This window comes from Chlamydotis macqueenii, chromosome 1 (genome assembly GCF_036417535.1).
Source record: "Chlamydotis macqueenii isolate bChlMac1 chromosome 1, bChlMac1.mat, whole genome shotgun sequence".
Taxonomy (NCBI): Eukaryota; Metazoa; Chordata; class Aves; order Otidiformes; family Otididae; genus Chlamydotis; species Chlamydotis macqueenii.
This window is the reverse complement of record NC_141556.1, coordinates 16,608,039-16,623,222: the sequence shown is the minus strand read 5'-3', so window position 1 is coordinate 16,623,222 and position 15,184 is coordinate 16,608,039. Positions and strand designations below refer to the sequence as shown.

At 45.3% G+C, this 15,184-nt stretch overlaps 1 protein-coding gene across 2 annotated transcripts in view; it reads right to left on the bottom strand.

The window, feature by feature from the left end:
* LOC104484122 (sucrase-isomaltase, intestinal) overlaps positions 1–15,184 on the bottom strand; it is a 61,548-nt gene that overhangs the window by 35,423 nt on the left and 10,941 nt on the right. For both annotated transcript variants that reach the window (XM_086739961.1, XM_086739962.1), the window contains exons 5-8: positions 10,745–10,913; positions 9,987–10,083; positions 8,767–8,879; positions 634–759 (exon numbers count right to left, since the gene is read on the bottom strand). In XM_086739961.1, the coding sequence (XP_086596087.1) occupies positions 634–759; positions 8,767–8,879; positions 9,987–10,083; positions 10,745–10,913 (505 nt within the window). The remainder of the gene's footprint in view (positions 1–633; positions 760–8,766; positions 8,880–9,986; positions 10,084–10,744; positions 10,914–15,184) is intronic.

Genomic DNA, 15,184 nt, shown 5'->3' with positions numbered 1-15,184 from the left:
CGTTCAAGGCCAGGTTGGATGGGGCTCTGAGAAACCTGATCTGGTTGGAGATGTCCCTGCTCCTTGCAGGGGGGTTGGACTAGATGGCCTTTAAAGATCCCTTCCAACCCTAACCATTTTATGATTCTGTGATCCTATGATTGAAGTATTTGAGGCAGAAAATCAGAATGTATGCAACTGCATTTCTAAAAAGTAACTAATGTATTAAATGAAATGGCTATAATTGCAAATCACTGTTCAGGCCAAATTCAGCTTCTATAGACTTAGATGGTAGCAATGGACAAAATGGAAATGTAGAACTCCTAGTTTAGCAACTGTTTGGCAGTGATATGCATCAAAAGTACCATAATTTATTTTTAAAATGCTAGCACCTCATACTGCATAACAGTAAATCCACACCAGAATTGCCTGCTATGCAGTATGAGCAGCACTTAAATCTCATGTTCAAAGCCCGCTTTAAATGTTCTTTTAAGCATTATAAAGACATTACATGCAAAACCGCTACATAGAATTATGAATATCCTTTTATTCTACAATTCTCTTTGTAGGATAATCACTTTTCCTCTATTATAATTTTATTCATCTCACTTTGGATTGTCAAATTAGCATACAGAGTGAAAAATTCATACTTACATATGGGATATCATAGTAGTGCATGCGATCGACAGTTTTCTTTAAAACGTCAATGCTGCCGTAACCCCATCGGGAGAGGTGAAACCCCAGAGACCAGTAGGCGGGCATGTGTGGGCGTCCAATGGCCTAGAGCAGCAATGAGGAACAGAGAAATGCAAAGGGTGAGATGAAGATTTTGGAGAGAGAATTTATTCTGAAACACCAGGAGAGACTCCCAGCTCATTTAAGCCATGAAGATCAGGGCACGAGTATCTCACACCCATGAAATACCTTTTCCTTTCTTGGAACAACTCACTGTACAGTATGCCTGGCTTAAAAAAAGCAATTCCCCTGTCCTGAGCAGAGGCTGTGAGTGACACCCACACTGAGCATCACCTGTAAGAACACCCCAGTGGAGGACACGGTGTGCAAAACCCAGGCTAACGTTAAACGAGGGTCTTGCTGAGGTCTCAGCCTCGGCACAGTACCACGTGCCTTCATTTACACAGTGAGTGCCAGAAGAAACCCAGCGTGGAGCCTCACATTGCCTGACCTGTGCCAAGACGACAAACCCTTTGGTCAACTGCCGGTGAATCTCTGATGCTATGCCACAACATCAGCTTTGCTTATTTTTCTTGCCGCAGAGCCAGCTGAACTAACTCATCAGGACTCGGATGTTTATTTGAGCTCTCTGAAGTTTTAATTATACTTGCACACCACCCCTATGAAATTCAGTTGCTTATGACTGACTGCTCTTATTGCTGGCCCAGAGCATTGTGTTGCCAGGCATTGACAAACCTCTTCAAGGTCAGAGTTACTCTTTGGTCCCAATTCTCAAAAGAAACATGAGGTAATGAGTTAAACATGACTTTATAAGTATTTGATTTTCACCAGCTTCCCATAATCCAGTTGTAAATTGCATGAGGAAACTGAGAGCACAGAGGAGTGAGGCATCCTGCTCTGCTCTCCCCGGTGAGACCTGCTCTGGCAACCTGGGACAAGCAGCGAGCAACCACGACATGTCTATTCTAGAAGCAAGCTGAAATCTGGCATCATCTCATTAGTACACAGTGCTGTTTTCTGGGGGATATCTCTTGAAATTCTTACTCCAGTTTTAAACAGTTAGATCCCATGAAATTAACCTTTGTTCAGTATTTCTAACATCCTTGCAGGCAATACATGAAAATCAAATAGCTAGTAAGCACCCATGACTTACTAATCAGTTGCAGCTATTGACTCCCTTTGGCTAAATAACTTTTCCTCCCTTATTTCCTTGTGGATCTCCATAGTTAGGTAATTATGCTAAGAGGTGAAAAAGAACAAAACTTTCATATTGGCAGCTAAACCCCATCTATTTTAATTAAATAAAATGAGACGCTCCTGGCATTCTGCTAAGCTCTCTAGAGATGGCAATGTGTAAAGGCACATCTCCTGATAGGATTTTCTCCAGTGTGACCTAGGAAAGCATTGCTGAACTTTAGATTACTCTAAAACATCATGGACACTAGAGCTGATGGGATGTTGAAACTGCACCGGACAGAAAAACAGATGCAGGAGATAAGTGTAAAAAAGCAGAAGGTGTTTTAGTGCACCCGAGCTGGGGGAACACACAGGATAAATCACTTTCAAATGAGAATGGCTTGTAGACAGACAGGACAACTTCAAGCACTAAGCACTACAAATTTGGCTAGACAGTGTGCTTTTGCTTGTTGGGATGCTGCTGCCTCACCTAAGGAAAAGCAGGAGGTGGCCAGAACAACTGGTGAGGTTAATGGTTTGAGTCCCTCCAGGAGCGATGCCCTGGCTGAGCAGCACAGCTGCCCTGTGCGCCTGCTACTCATCCTATTCCACTGGACTTAACTCACTTCGCTCTCCTCAACACCTACTGCAACCTCCACCTGAGCTGGAGGCTAAGCCTTCGGAGGAAGCAAGAGCAGCTATCAGCAGCATGCTCCTGATGCAGCTGCACTTAGCTTTGGCTGCACACCGCTGCGCCCTTGCCAGGAGAGGCCACTGAGGTGGCCTCCAGCCATGCCAAGGGAGGCTGGTGGGCACAGACACGCTGTTGCCCCCATGGTCTGGTTACATGTCGTTAGTTATTTCCAGCTTGTGTGGATGTGCCTGATCCTCCAGATCATCCTTCGAGCTCTGCTGGGATTTCCCATGGAGAGCGGATTGGGGCACGGTGGCTCAGGACAATCTCCTGGACACATCGGGAGCCAGCAGCAATGTGTCTGGTAGAGCACAGCAAGCCTCAGGGCAAGAAGTCTGCTTCTCTATCACAACCACACTCACCATATTAAAGATAAATTCATCTGAGGAGGCAGCAGAGCTTGTTTTAGCCCAGCCAAAGCTGCAAAATAAGCTCCATGAACCCCACCACTTTGTGCTCCTAAAGCAGATGCACATTTTGCTCTTGCTTTCTCTACGGTAAACAGAGAGTGACCTCTACAAACAAGGTTAAAAAGACAGACCGAAACAAAAGAACTCCCTAATGAAATAAAATGTTTTGTGCACAGGCACAAAGACAAGAGAAAAGGGAAAACCAGAAATATTAATCTTAGCTCCGAATGCAGAGCCCGGTGCCCTGGCAGGATGTCTGCGTGGTGCAGCATCTGGCACAGCGGTGAGGAGCGTGCCACTGCCTCTCCTTGAGTGGGCTGGGCAACGGGAACCACTGCAGGGCTGACCAGCCTGGGCAGAGGCAGCGGAACTGGCGGGCAGCCCTGCTCGGGGTCCTGCGACACCCTGAGCTGCTCCCAGCTAAGGGGAATGGTCAGCCCAGGACATCATCAGTACAACGTGGTTGAAAAACTTCTGCCCCTGTGTCCTGTCGAGCACCCATGTGAACGCTGGCGGAGGTGGAGCTGTGGCCACCGGCGTGCCGGTAAGGGTGCTTCCCAAAGGCACGTCTCCAGCACTGGGGTTTCCTGAGGTTCAGCTGCTCAGCCTTACGTGATGGCGCTGACTTGCCTGCGGACCCCAGCGCTGCCCCACAGCGAAGCCGTGTTTGGTGACAGCAGCCCTTGAGGAGTCTGGGATTACAGCTGAACGAATTGAAGAAAATCCACCTTGCAAGCAAGATATTAAGTTTTAAAGCAATTAGTTCCCCAGGTTCACCAGGCTGGTGCATCTATGGTGAGCTTAATTGAAATCAGCAGAACATTTGAAGAGGAAGGATGAAAACAGGGCAGCTGGGAAAACAAATGTTCTTTTTTCTAATTAAGCTGCGGACTCTCTCTAACGGATCCCCCTGAAGCTTCCTGATAAAGTAACTGACACATGGTACCTACTTGCAGATGGATCAGCAGAGGCAGGGGTGTAATTTTGCAAACCTGAACACTTGTGGCAGATTTGATATATATTTAGGATCTAGTTAATTCATATAGATTGCATTCTGCATACAAATAATCAGAAAATAAAGTAGGCAGAGAAAGCCTGCTTGGCAAAATTGACTCCTGTAGAATTGGAAAAGTTAAATGAGGTATGGCAGGGGAACTGAGGGAGGAAAACATAAGAAGTGCAGAAACAGCAAACATATGGGATATCCAAACTGAGAAAAAAAGAGAAGATACAGTGGTGTAGAGGCAGAAAAAAAAATAGATCCTATTTTCTGTACCACAATTCCTCCTGCACTTGGTTCTTAAATAACTCTGGTGTGGTTTAATAAACTTGCTGTTAGTTTTTCCACATTTACATAACTTGGCATTATGTAATTTTTTTCCACTTTTTTTTTTCATATGCACCTGAGAGCTGATGAATTTAGGAGGCACGCTGGAAGCAATTTGCAGTAAGAACAAAGTTCAGTAAAACATATATATCTAACAGCTAAAAGCTGTGCCCAGGGAGCAGGTGATCTGTATTCATTTTCTCTATGTTGGGTTATTGGGCAAATAACATGGTCACTATGAGCATCAAGGATACCAGCTAAGTTATAAATGCCATACAGTAATTCAGAATCCTATTCTATTAACACTATAACCAATGACTTTGACGTGAGAGAGATGGCTGAAGAGTTATGCCCTACATATCATAGAGGTCATAGAGAGAGAGAGACTCTTTCCCATGCTTACAAAGGAGCTGAGACCTCCAGCAACGCAGGTAGGGGGCTCAACACAAAAGATTGATAATTTTGCACCCTAATTAGCCATATAAAGTTACTCTTGAAGCTTGATATTTGCTTAAACTCCCTTTCTTTAAGGAAGGGCTGTAGGAGGAAACTATAAAAATCCAAGTGGGCTAATGCTCTGTATTTAGACACAGAAACAGTATGTTTGGATAATCACACAACGGCTAAATTACACAGATGCTCCTATGGCCCAGCTATCTGTATCCAGCTCATCCCCTATGGCTGAGGCAGGCAGGTGAGTGCTGTGGGCACCTAGTTGGGCAGGGGGTAACCTTCACCCCAAGTCTACGCACAGAAGCTGAACTTTGTTTTAGGAGAGCAAGAAGAAAGGTTCTGCAACTGCTGAACCATTAAGAAGATGCTCACAACCTCAGAAGTCTGAAAATTTTAAGGACTTCCAATGCCAAGGTCTTCAAATCTTGTTCTTTGCTGCACTAGCATTTATGAGCTGCTTAGTCTTTCTTGGGGCACCCATGAATTCAACTGCAAGGCTCTCATTGAATCATCTGTGATAAACTGTAGGTACAAGCAGGTTGCCCACGTTACCTCTCAAATAGGAGGCTGCACTAAAGACCTCCCGAAGTCCCTTCCAGTAAGAACTATACTACAGCTCTGTAAGGAGGAAGTAAACCAGTAATTTACTCTCAAAACAGAATTAGGACACATGCAGTATGCTCTCTTAAAGCTTGTCATTGGGTAATTTGTGATAAAATAACTAATGTATGGCCTTCACTCCACCCAACAGCTCTTAATGGCCATTTGTTCAACTATAACTTTCCTGAGTGTCTTGTTATGGGGCTCAAATGCAACTGCTATGCACCGTTACTCTGTCCTGAAAGGCCACCAGTGGCCTTGACAATGGTGGTCTGGTGTTAGGTCTGGCTGTAGAGCCTCAGCTAGGCTCAGCTCAATGGCTGAGCTCTTCAGCTTATTACTGCTTTTTCCTATCCTCCTGCAAACTGAGGTGTTTGCCATAACAAGTGAGATTTGTGTTATATAACTGTTCCACACACCGGACCTCTTATGTAGTAGGAGAAAAGTATGATTACTGTCAAATATAGATATAGCTGTGGCAGGACCTTCTCTGATGTGGCAGGAGCAGCACTCTTCATGGCTGGGCTCAGAGACAGGAGGGAGGAGAACTGGGATGGAGATGTCTCCTTCCCATCGCATGTGCCCAGCACACGCCTGCTAGCCACCATCACCGCTGTAGCACTGTTGGGGCCACTGGCAGGATGTGTCGTACAGTCCACCTCTGCTGCTTAGAAAACACAGCAGGGGGGATGGAGGCACCAGCACTCAGCCCTCTGCTCCCTTCTCATTCCCTGCATCACCCTTGGAGCCCATTTAAAGCAGATTAGCCTGGGCCAGGCTGGCACCTGCGACCCCTACAGCTTTTGCTGCCACCTGTCCTTGCCCCAAGGATGTGCAGAGAGGCTGGTGGCCGCGGCACAGGAGCTGCCATCATCCCTGATCACCATGCAGGGAGCCCTGCTCCTGGCACAGCCCGGCTGCCTCCAGCTCACCATCCAGCACTGGCTCTGGCCATGAGCCTGTGGGCCACCCCTCTGTGACAGCAGCAACCTGGAGGTTGCGTACTCCAGAGCCCCAGTAAAGAGCTTCATTACAAAGCTGTCCTAACTCACTGGTTTGCGGGGAGCACCATAAAAGTGCTGAGCAGAGCTAAGCTCCTAAACCTTTCACAGAAGCAAGCACGGTGGAGATTGCCCAGGTTGTGAAGTGGCACCGAAGACAACAGCATAAAATGTTTGAGAGGTGTGGAGCACTTTGCTCTGGACACAGCTCCCTCACTCTTAATAGCCCTGCATCAGCAGGGACCTGGCCACCCCACCATACCAGTGGGGCCATCCAAGACAGGATGCAATGGGTGGCCCCTACAAAAGAGCCCCATGCATTGATCACAGGCAGATGCTTGCACAGGTGGGAGGCAGGTGCCATTCCCCCAAGGAGCTCATTGCAACCTGGTCTCACCGGGGTCCCCTGCAGCCAGGAGTTCCCAAAACACCAGTTCCCAGAGGAGACCCACACAAACAGCCGAGAGAGCTGAGGGATGGTGCTAAGCGGTGCCTTGCAGGTCACACTGCTCCTTTCCACCCTCTCTCCTTCCCTGGGGCATAACAATGATCGTGCAGGAGAGTCCTCTCGGTGTGACAGAAAATACAATTGAAAAATGAAGTATTTTCTGTCTCCTTTACTTTCCCATATATCTTGTGCATAAAAGCCCAATCATTACCCCAGAGACTAATAATATGGTAATTGTAACATTTGCTATCCTGGAATTTCAGGATGTTTACTGAAGAAGTTATTATTTTACTGTGAAATTGCTGCCATGCATTTTTTAAGATTCCCTAGAGAGCCGAGCGCAAGCTTGAAGAATACAGAACAGGGGACTTTTTGTCCTGGCATGTGACATGTCTGGTTAGGAGACGCCCACCAGCTCCCCTTTACCTTGTTTTCTTCACTCCAGCTCCATTTCCAGAGAGGCAGGGGTGGAAAGTGAGCTGCCAGTACCCATCAGCTGGGGAGTGAGAACTCTCTCATTTTATTTTCAGCTGCTGGCCACCTGCTAAGCCACAGAAATGCTGCCTTCACACATCAGCGAAAGACTTTGAAAAGAAACGGGGATGGCTCTAATCTCCATCGCGCTGCCGCAGCGACTCCCTTGAAACAGGTGCTTTCATCGCAGGGATCACAGCTGAGGCTAGCAGGAGAGTCACTTTACTTTTTCTTTGTTTGTTTGTTTGTTTGTTTTATTTGTTTGTTTGATTGCAATGTGTAAGTTCAAAACCCAGTTTGCTAGTTGGTCTGTGGTACTGGGGTCAGAGGTGCCTGGTGGGGAGGATGCACAGAGGGACCAGGAGCTGGAAACATCTGAGCAACAGAGCAGTCACTCCTGCTCCGGGGCACTGAGGGCACTAGCAGCCTCCCACCTCTCTGGGAGGCACCACCTGAACCTCTGCTTGGAAAAGGAAGGTCTAGCAGAGCCCAGCCTTCCCAAAATAACAGCATGAGTGAGGCTTCTTCTCTCTTCTGTCACCAAAAGAGAACCCAGCAACATGTTCCTCCTGGGCTAAATCCTCCTTTTCCCTCAGTCCAAACCACAATATTTTTGTTCCTATTTCAGACATTTTAAAAGGCATCAAACATAGGATATAAAGGCTTTTGAAAGCCAGGCAAGAGAAAATATTTGCCGAAAATCAGAGCTTAGGCCCCTTGGTGGGACGGCAGAGCACGTGTACGTCTCACTGCAAGCTCCGGTTGCCCAGCTCCAGGGCACCCTACTGCAGGCTGCTCAGCACCTCTGGTTACAGCTTAATCCTCAGGGTCTGCACACATGAATCCCCCTTCTCGGCTTTGCTCCACACTCTTCAGGCTCGGTGCTGGTTTCTTTATGGACAGAGCATAAAGGTGGCAATTTTCTGTGCAAGTGCTCGGTTAACGCATCACCTGGCATTTGGTGACCAGGAAGAACGCGTTACCCACCACTTTTTTCCAGACAGCCCTCACTGGATGAGAATTGCATGCACGCTCCCAAAACAGCTATTTGCATACCCTCAGTTCTTCAGAAAGCACTGGGCAATTGGAATGCAAGTAGTTATGCTCTGTGAGACAGCAGTAAACATGCTTTTTTCACATCTATGCTCCCCAATGCAATTACGTGGATTTTCATTAGTAAAAAAAAAACAGGTGACTGCTCCAAAATCAACAGGCAATTTCACTTGAAGGCTTGAAGCCTTTGAAGTTCATTCAAAATCTCCAGAAGTCCAGCAGATTTAAGTTCAAAAACATTCCCATCTCTTCTCTGCCTAGTTTGTTTTCTCTATCCGCAGTGTCGAAACACAATTATGGCCATGTAGTGCAGACTGCAGAACTATCACAGCCCAGAGAAGAGTAAGCTTGGGCAACTTTTCTTCTAATAATTGCATTCCTTTAACATACTCCCGCTCTCAATACTGTTCATCACAAGATACTGCCCCATATACCATATGGATGTTTCTACTGACCTCTGTGTATTGCTGAACTACGTTTTCAGGAGTGGGTCCAAGGAAGACATAGAAGTCAAGGATTCCTCCAATAGTGCGGAAAGTTAAGGATGGGTTTGGACTCAAAGAAACATCTGAAAGGAAAAAACAGATCCTCAGTACAAACCAGCTCTACACTATGCATGGGAAAGTTTCAAAGCTGCAGCAGGGGAGGTTCAGACTGGACTTCAGAAAGCATTCCATTACTGAGAGAGTGGTCAAACAGTAGGACAGGCTTCCTAAAGAGGTGACTGTCGGTGTTTCAGAGGCATTTGGACAATGCCCTTAACAACATGCTTTAGCTTTTGGTCAGCCCTGAAGTGGTCAAGAAGTTGGACTAGATTATCATTGTAAGTCCCTTCCAACTGAACTATTCAATTCAATTCTATTCTATTCTATGCTATGCTATGCTGTTCTGCTCTGTTCTATCCCATCCTATTCTAGGTGTGTGCACACTGGGCTCTTCCGTGCATGAATGCATCCCCAGGCAGAGGTAGCTACATGTTCAGGTCACCACCTTGACTTGATGCCTTGTGGGTATGGTTGGATGAGCAAACAGGACCTATACGTAGGCTAGCTATTGCCCAGTGTTTCTGTAATCTCTGCTTTCAGACTGGCATTGTGCAGCAGTAAGTTTCAGAAACCCACACAGAGTAGATTGCACAGATCCATTTGTCTCAGTTTCATTTATATAAAAAGGAACCACAAGCTTGTGTTTAGGGTTCTTCTATGCTATTTTAATCTTCTTATGGAAGTCATTGCCTGCCAAGGGAAACTGATTTTACAGACTGAGTGAAGACTCCCCTTTTCTGAAATTATACGACTGGATTAATACAGTAAGGTGACCATGGCAACGCACAAAACTATTCTTCACAGACATAATATAGGACTAACCTAAATGGATTTGATTCGGTTATGCCAATCCCAGAGGAAATTTCTTCTACCTTCTGCTTTCCCTGTATGTGCAACTATCTTTAAAAAAAATTGATCATATATTTTCACTGAAAATACCTTACCTTATTAAACATTCATTCTAATGAAATCCCTTAGAAAACTTTATAGTCATTCCTAGAACCTGTTATGGAACAGTCCCTCATATTTGTACCACATTGAGAAAGCAATCAGTAAAACAGTTTTTTGTATTTACTAATTTACCATCTTTCTATATGCAGTCCATACAGGGAATCCATATATCTTTTTACCTTGTGCATTGGAGTTCAGCAGGAGAACACCGTGGGCATTGGAGTCAGCTTCTACACACATATAGAAGGGGTGAACCCCATAGAGGTTGGCAAATGGCTGAAACATAAACAGCACGTTAGGTATGGCTTGACTTTGCTATTTTTTATTGTTTCATCAGCTAGGTACATATGCAAAGACAAAGAAATAAATTCATTCGTAGTTAGAGACTTGTTTTGAAAGGTTGGGAATTTTTTTCATCTAAACTAATGTGAAGTCAAATTTATAAAGAAGAGTTATTTTTTCTGTCTCATCATGATGATACTTTTTAGTGTCTCTCCATTAAATCATCCATATTCTGCCAAACTCTCCAAAATGGTATAGGTAAGAACCACTTTGCTAAAATAGACTCATCAACCATTGCCCTCAGTTTAGACAAACATCTAATGAGCCTTGCTGCAGCCCAGCTTGTTTGGATGAACAGGGATTGATCTAAGCATGAAATGAAATGCTTTCCTGAACCAAGATCTTGGCACACAAAATACTTTTTTCTGAAAAATAACTGCACCACAAGAAAGCTTCTCATGAAAGGTTTCAAACTCTCCTCAGAACAATTCATGGTTTTGTCAGTTAGTTAGAACTTATGACACCTGCAAAACCTGTGACGTTCCATATTTGCCATGTGACCATACAGAGAGAGGTGCTCCCTCGGCAAAGCTGTACCTCACCTCCTCCTTTTGGTGATACAAGATAGGACACAGCATTGCCTGAAGTGAATTACCGTTGGTGCCTGATCCCTGCTGAACATGCCGTAGGTAACAAAGTCCATGTTGTGCTTGAAGGACAAGTGCTCATGTTCACCAAACCCATACACTGAAGTGGATGGCACAGCAGTCGTGATCTGAAGGTACTGGTTGGAGAAAAACAGATCAACCAGGGGGCTGTCCCACCTGTGATAAATAGAAGGAGACACGATTAGTTTCCTTATCTTTGGTATGCATCATTTTAAGTTTACATTTGGCTGTTTATACTTTTTCTGTATTTTGGAGAGTAACAATATTAAAAAAACATTCAAGTATTCTTAACCTAATACACATTAAATTCATCTTGCACTGGCTGCAGACATCTCATCTACTTATACAAGAAAATGCATCAGTATGATTTTGAAAAGAACAACTAAAATAACAGAAGATACTATCTATAATCCTATTACCAAAATAAGTGGTTGCTTGTGCTATTTCTATGACAACCAACAGGGCAGGCTAAAAATTGTTATTACACAGTGGGGTTCAGAATCATTAATGAGAACAACAGACAGTTGTTATCGGTTTTTACTTTTTAATGCTTTGCAGGATCAGGACCCAAATACTCCTGTTACCCCAGACTTTATGCAGGCATCTAAAGCAGAGGGATAGCTTCCCCCAGACTCTGCTTGAATGAGATGTTTTTATTGTGATGACTCTCTGCTGCTTCTCTCACCAGCTTAATGCCTTTATTTCTATTGAATCATCTGTGGACACAGGCTCACATTTTAATTAGGTGTTACATACTGTTTCCTATCTCTAGTGCTATAATGAGCTGCAAGCTAGATGGGGGAGAACATAGTCAAGCTGTGGAGCAGTGTTTTGTTAATGGTACTGTGTACACCATGAGTACCACATTTAGATAGCACCCTCTCGAGCCTTGTTTAACCATGAATTTGTTACAGCTAATTAAAATAAATGAGCCAAGGCCATAGAGCATAGAAGTGGCATAACTCTCCTTTTAATGGTCTTTTGTCAATGATTTTGACTAAATTAAACGGTTGATCAAATTGACCAGTAAATCAGAGAAGTGGAAGATGGGCTGCATTGGCAGGGAGCAGTGCTGCCTCTGCGAGGGGAGTGCTCTCTGGTGAGCGCTGGCTGCCACCCACGCCACCGACACCACTGCTTGGGGACGAGTCCCTGCTGCTGGGAGAACTGGGAGGGCACCGCCGCTCCCACCATACCAGCCTCAGGCAGCTCTGCTCTCCCCACAGGGAAGCAAGGACCACCACTCACAGGGATGCCCAGAGGCAGATCCAAAGCACCCTCCTACCTCTGTGCAAAAGGCAGGCACAATCTATCCCTAAAATGTCCTAGACAAGTCATACATCAAGCACATGTACTGAAGGGTCTACATATTTTTGAAAAAGTCTGTTTGGCCTTTCTCACAAGCAGGAAAAGTAAGAATTTGTATTTAAGTCTTGATTTGGTCGTTTGCCAGCAGCAGCCCTCCCTCCCTTCCATCATCTCCACCTACACGCAGTACTGAATAAGGTTATTTTCTTATAGGAAGGTTAATGCATGCAAAATATCCCTGAGAATCAGATCCAGCCCTTGGCAAACAGAGGCCTTTCTGCAAGGGGCTGCTGCTGTATAGGAACGGGGATGGGCTCTGGAGCTATATTCCTGTCCAAAGGAGCGCCATCACATAGCTCTGCGCTGTGCCAAGGCAGGCACAGTCACTGCTCTGAGCAGACCACAGGGTTAAGCAAAAAGCAAAGGATGCTGAAGGGGAAATGCTTTGGGAAGAGCTTAAGTATCTGTCCTAACTCATTGAGCGCTCTCCATGATGTCTGCTCAGAGGACATGAGGCTTTGTGCATTCGTGGTACCCACATTACGGCACTGACATTTCCCATCGTGAGAACAATTAGTGTTACCATGGCATTAAAAGGGCTCCTTCTGCTCAGCAAGCCCTCTCCCTGCCAGGAAGGGTCACTGGGGTGGTGCAAACCACAACTCTAGGAGCAACACCTCTGCCCCACCACATCTCTAAACACCACGGAGAAACTGGTTCCTCCCTCATGCATTCCTTCGGGCCACTGTCACGCACTCAACTTCTGCATGGCATCGCCAAAACTGTGCCCTGCTCTGCACCCCTCCATCGCTCGGCTCACCGGGAGCTGCCACTCCCAACGGCACAGCTCCCCATGCTGTGCTGCCAGCCATTGCTCTCCATTAGCCTCATCTCTCCTCAGACCTCCGCTTGCCAGAACTGCCATGTGCTAAATATTGCATTAACTATGACATTAAAAGACTGGTAATGACTCTCTCTTTTTTTCCAGGCACCATTATGTCTTCTCCATCGGAAGGGAAGCACGGACAGGTTTTCCCCTGGCACCTCTTGCTGCCTCCACTCCCAAGCAGCTGCCCTCACTGTGGTGAGCTGTTGTGTCACTTTATGTGTTTGCTTGCGCTGTGTTGTCAAAGAGAGATCATTTAAATGAAAAAATTATGTCTGTCATTCCTTAAACGCTTGGAGACAATAAAAGAAAATGTTGTATTTCTCCCACCTACCCTCCTGCTGGTTTAAAGCTGATAGAAGGAACAAAACAGGAGGGAGCATAAAATGACACCATGTGTGCAGGAATTTGCGTGGTTCTCCTCCAAGAGTCCTACAAACCACAACAGTGCTGAGATGGACAACAAAAGGGATCTATAAATCCCAAACATCTACAAATACAGCTGAGCAGTTGTTCATTGTCAACCCCAAAATTCAGCCCCTACCTGCAGATAGACATGGCAAAGCCTGTGAAGAAGAGAATCCTTTTCTTTGCACAAGAGGTAATAGCTGCACTTGGGTTCACTGCTGAAAGTCCTAACCCTTTCGTGCCCCTGCGGTGGGAATGCTTCTGCCTGTGGGAACACAAACTGGACTCCCCACACGTCTGCCTGGCCTGCTGCCTGCTAACAGTTGCCCGCTGCCTGTCCTGGAAGTCTAGCTGATAAAAGCTAGTGGTTTCTTCCAAACACCGTGCATGATATTCAAGAGTAAACCTCTCTATTTTTAACCTCGCATCTGGAGAAAAAAAAAAAAAAAAGAATGATTCAGGATTGAAAAGATCTGTGTGAAAATTAACATTTCTGGTCAGCAAGTGAATCAGTCCCGCATCCAGCAGCCAACCTTTGAGCCACCAGGACGAAATGTAACTGTAGCAGACTGGAAAAATATTAAAGGAAGGTGGGCAGGCAGATAGATAAAACATCCTGTTCATGTTGAAGGTGTAGCTTATGACTAACATTGTCGCAACGTTTGAGGGGGTTGACTAAAAGGCAGTACAAAATAGTTTTCAGAAGTGCAATCATCAGTCCTTTGTAATACGAACTGGACATGACTACCTCGCTGAATGACTTTGCTCTGTTGAAGTTTGTTGGAGACCAATAACCGCAGTGTGTGCAACGGCTCGGAGCACTGACTCCCCTGCTGTGAGCAAGTAGCTGGTGGCACTTATAAAGATGGGCTTGTAAAACCTCCAGAATTAGGAGGTTTTATAAGACCACTTGGGATACATATGTGATACATCATTGTGACATGGATCATGCGTTATCTGGACATTAAAAAATCATTTTGGGTTGGGAGAGGTTTTTTTTTCTTCTTCTTCTTGCAATGAATCCAAGAGAAATTAGCTCATTACTTTATGGTGTGAACACTTGTCCCACTCAGTTGCTTGGAGAAAATGTCCTCTGTAACATCTGCTTTTCTTGGCCTCCCAGACCCTTTGGAAAGACCAGGGTCTTTCTGAAGACCTCCAGACCTCATAGCCTTGTGAAAGGGAGCACACCGTATATATTATCTGTGTGCAAATTCAGGTGGAAACTTCACATGTCTATCAGAAAAGTGGGTCTAAGCCTCCAGGCAGAGCTTTGGCATACCGTTTCAGACGGCACGGGCTATCGCTGTGTGCGTGGGCTGCCTATAAAGCAGTAAAGCACCTTAGAGACAGAAGAGTGTAGGCCCTACTTTTAGAAGAAGCTCAAAAATACTTGGGCCCTGACTCACTCCACTTGAGCTCCTGGGGAACATCTGGATCCCAGGTCTCCATGATTTTCCATTGCTCTCAGAGTGCTCAATAACATTTCCAGCATCTCACAACAGCCACATTCCTTATTAACTCTAAGTTTTGGCGCAAGCTCAAGTACCACTGGCCTGCAGAAGGCACGCAAAGAAGGAGTTTTTATATGCTTATCTTACTTTTAAGGTGATTTATCAAATAGGAGGAGAAAGTCAGCACCAGCAACCAACAGATTTTCCACAAATGTGACATTTTAAAAGAAAGAATTGCAAGGTATATTTGCAGTTACTGACTCAGTTTCATTCAACTTCTACTGTATCCATCGCCATGGTATCAGGGCATCTCGTATAAGTAGCTGGATATATAATGCTTCATTTTTGTTCAGAAAAACACTTGGATAAGT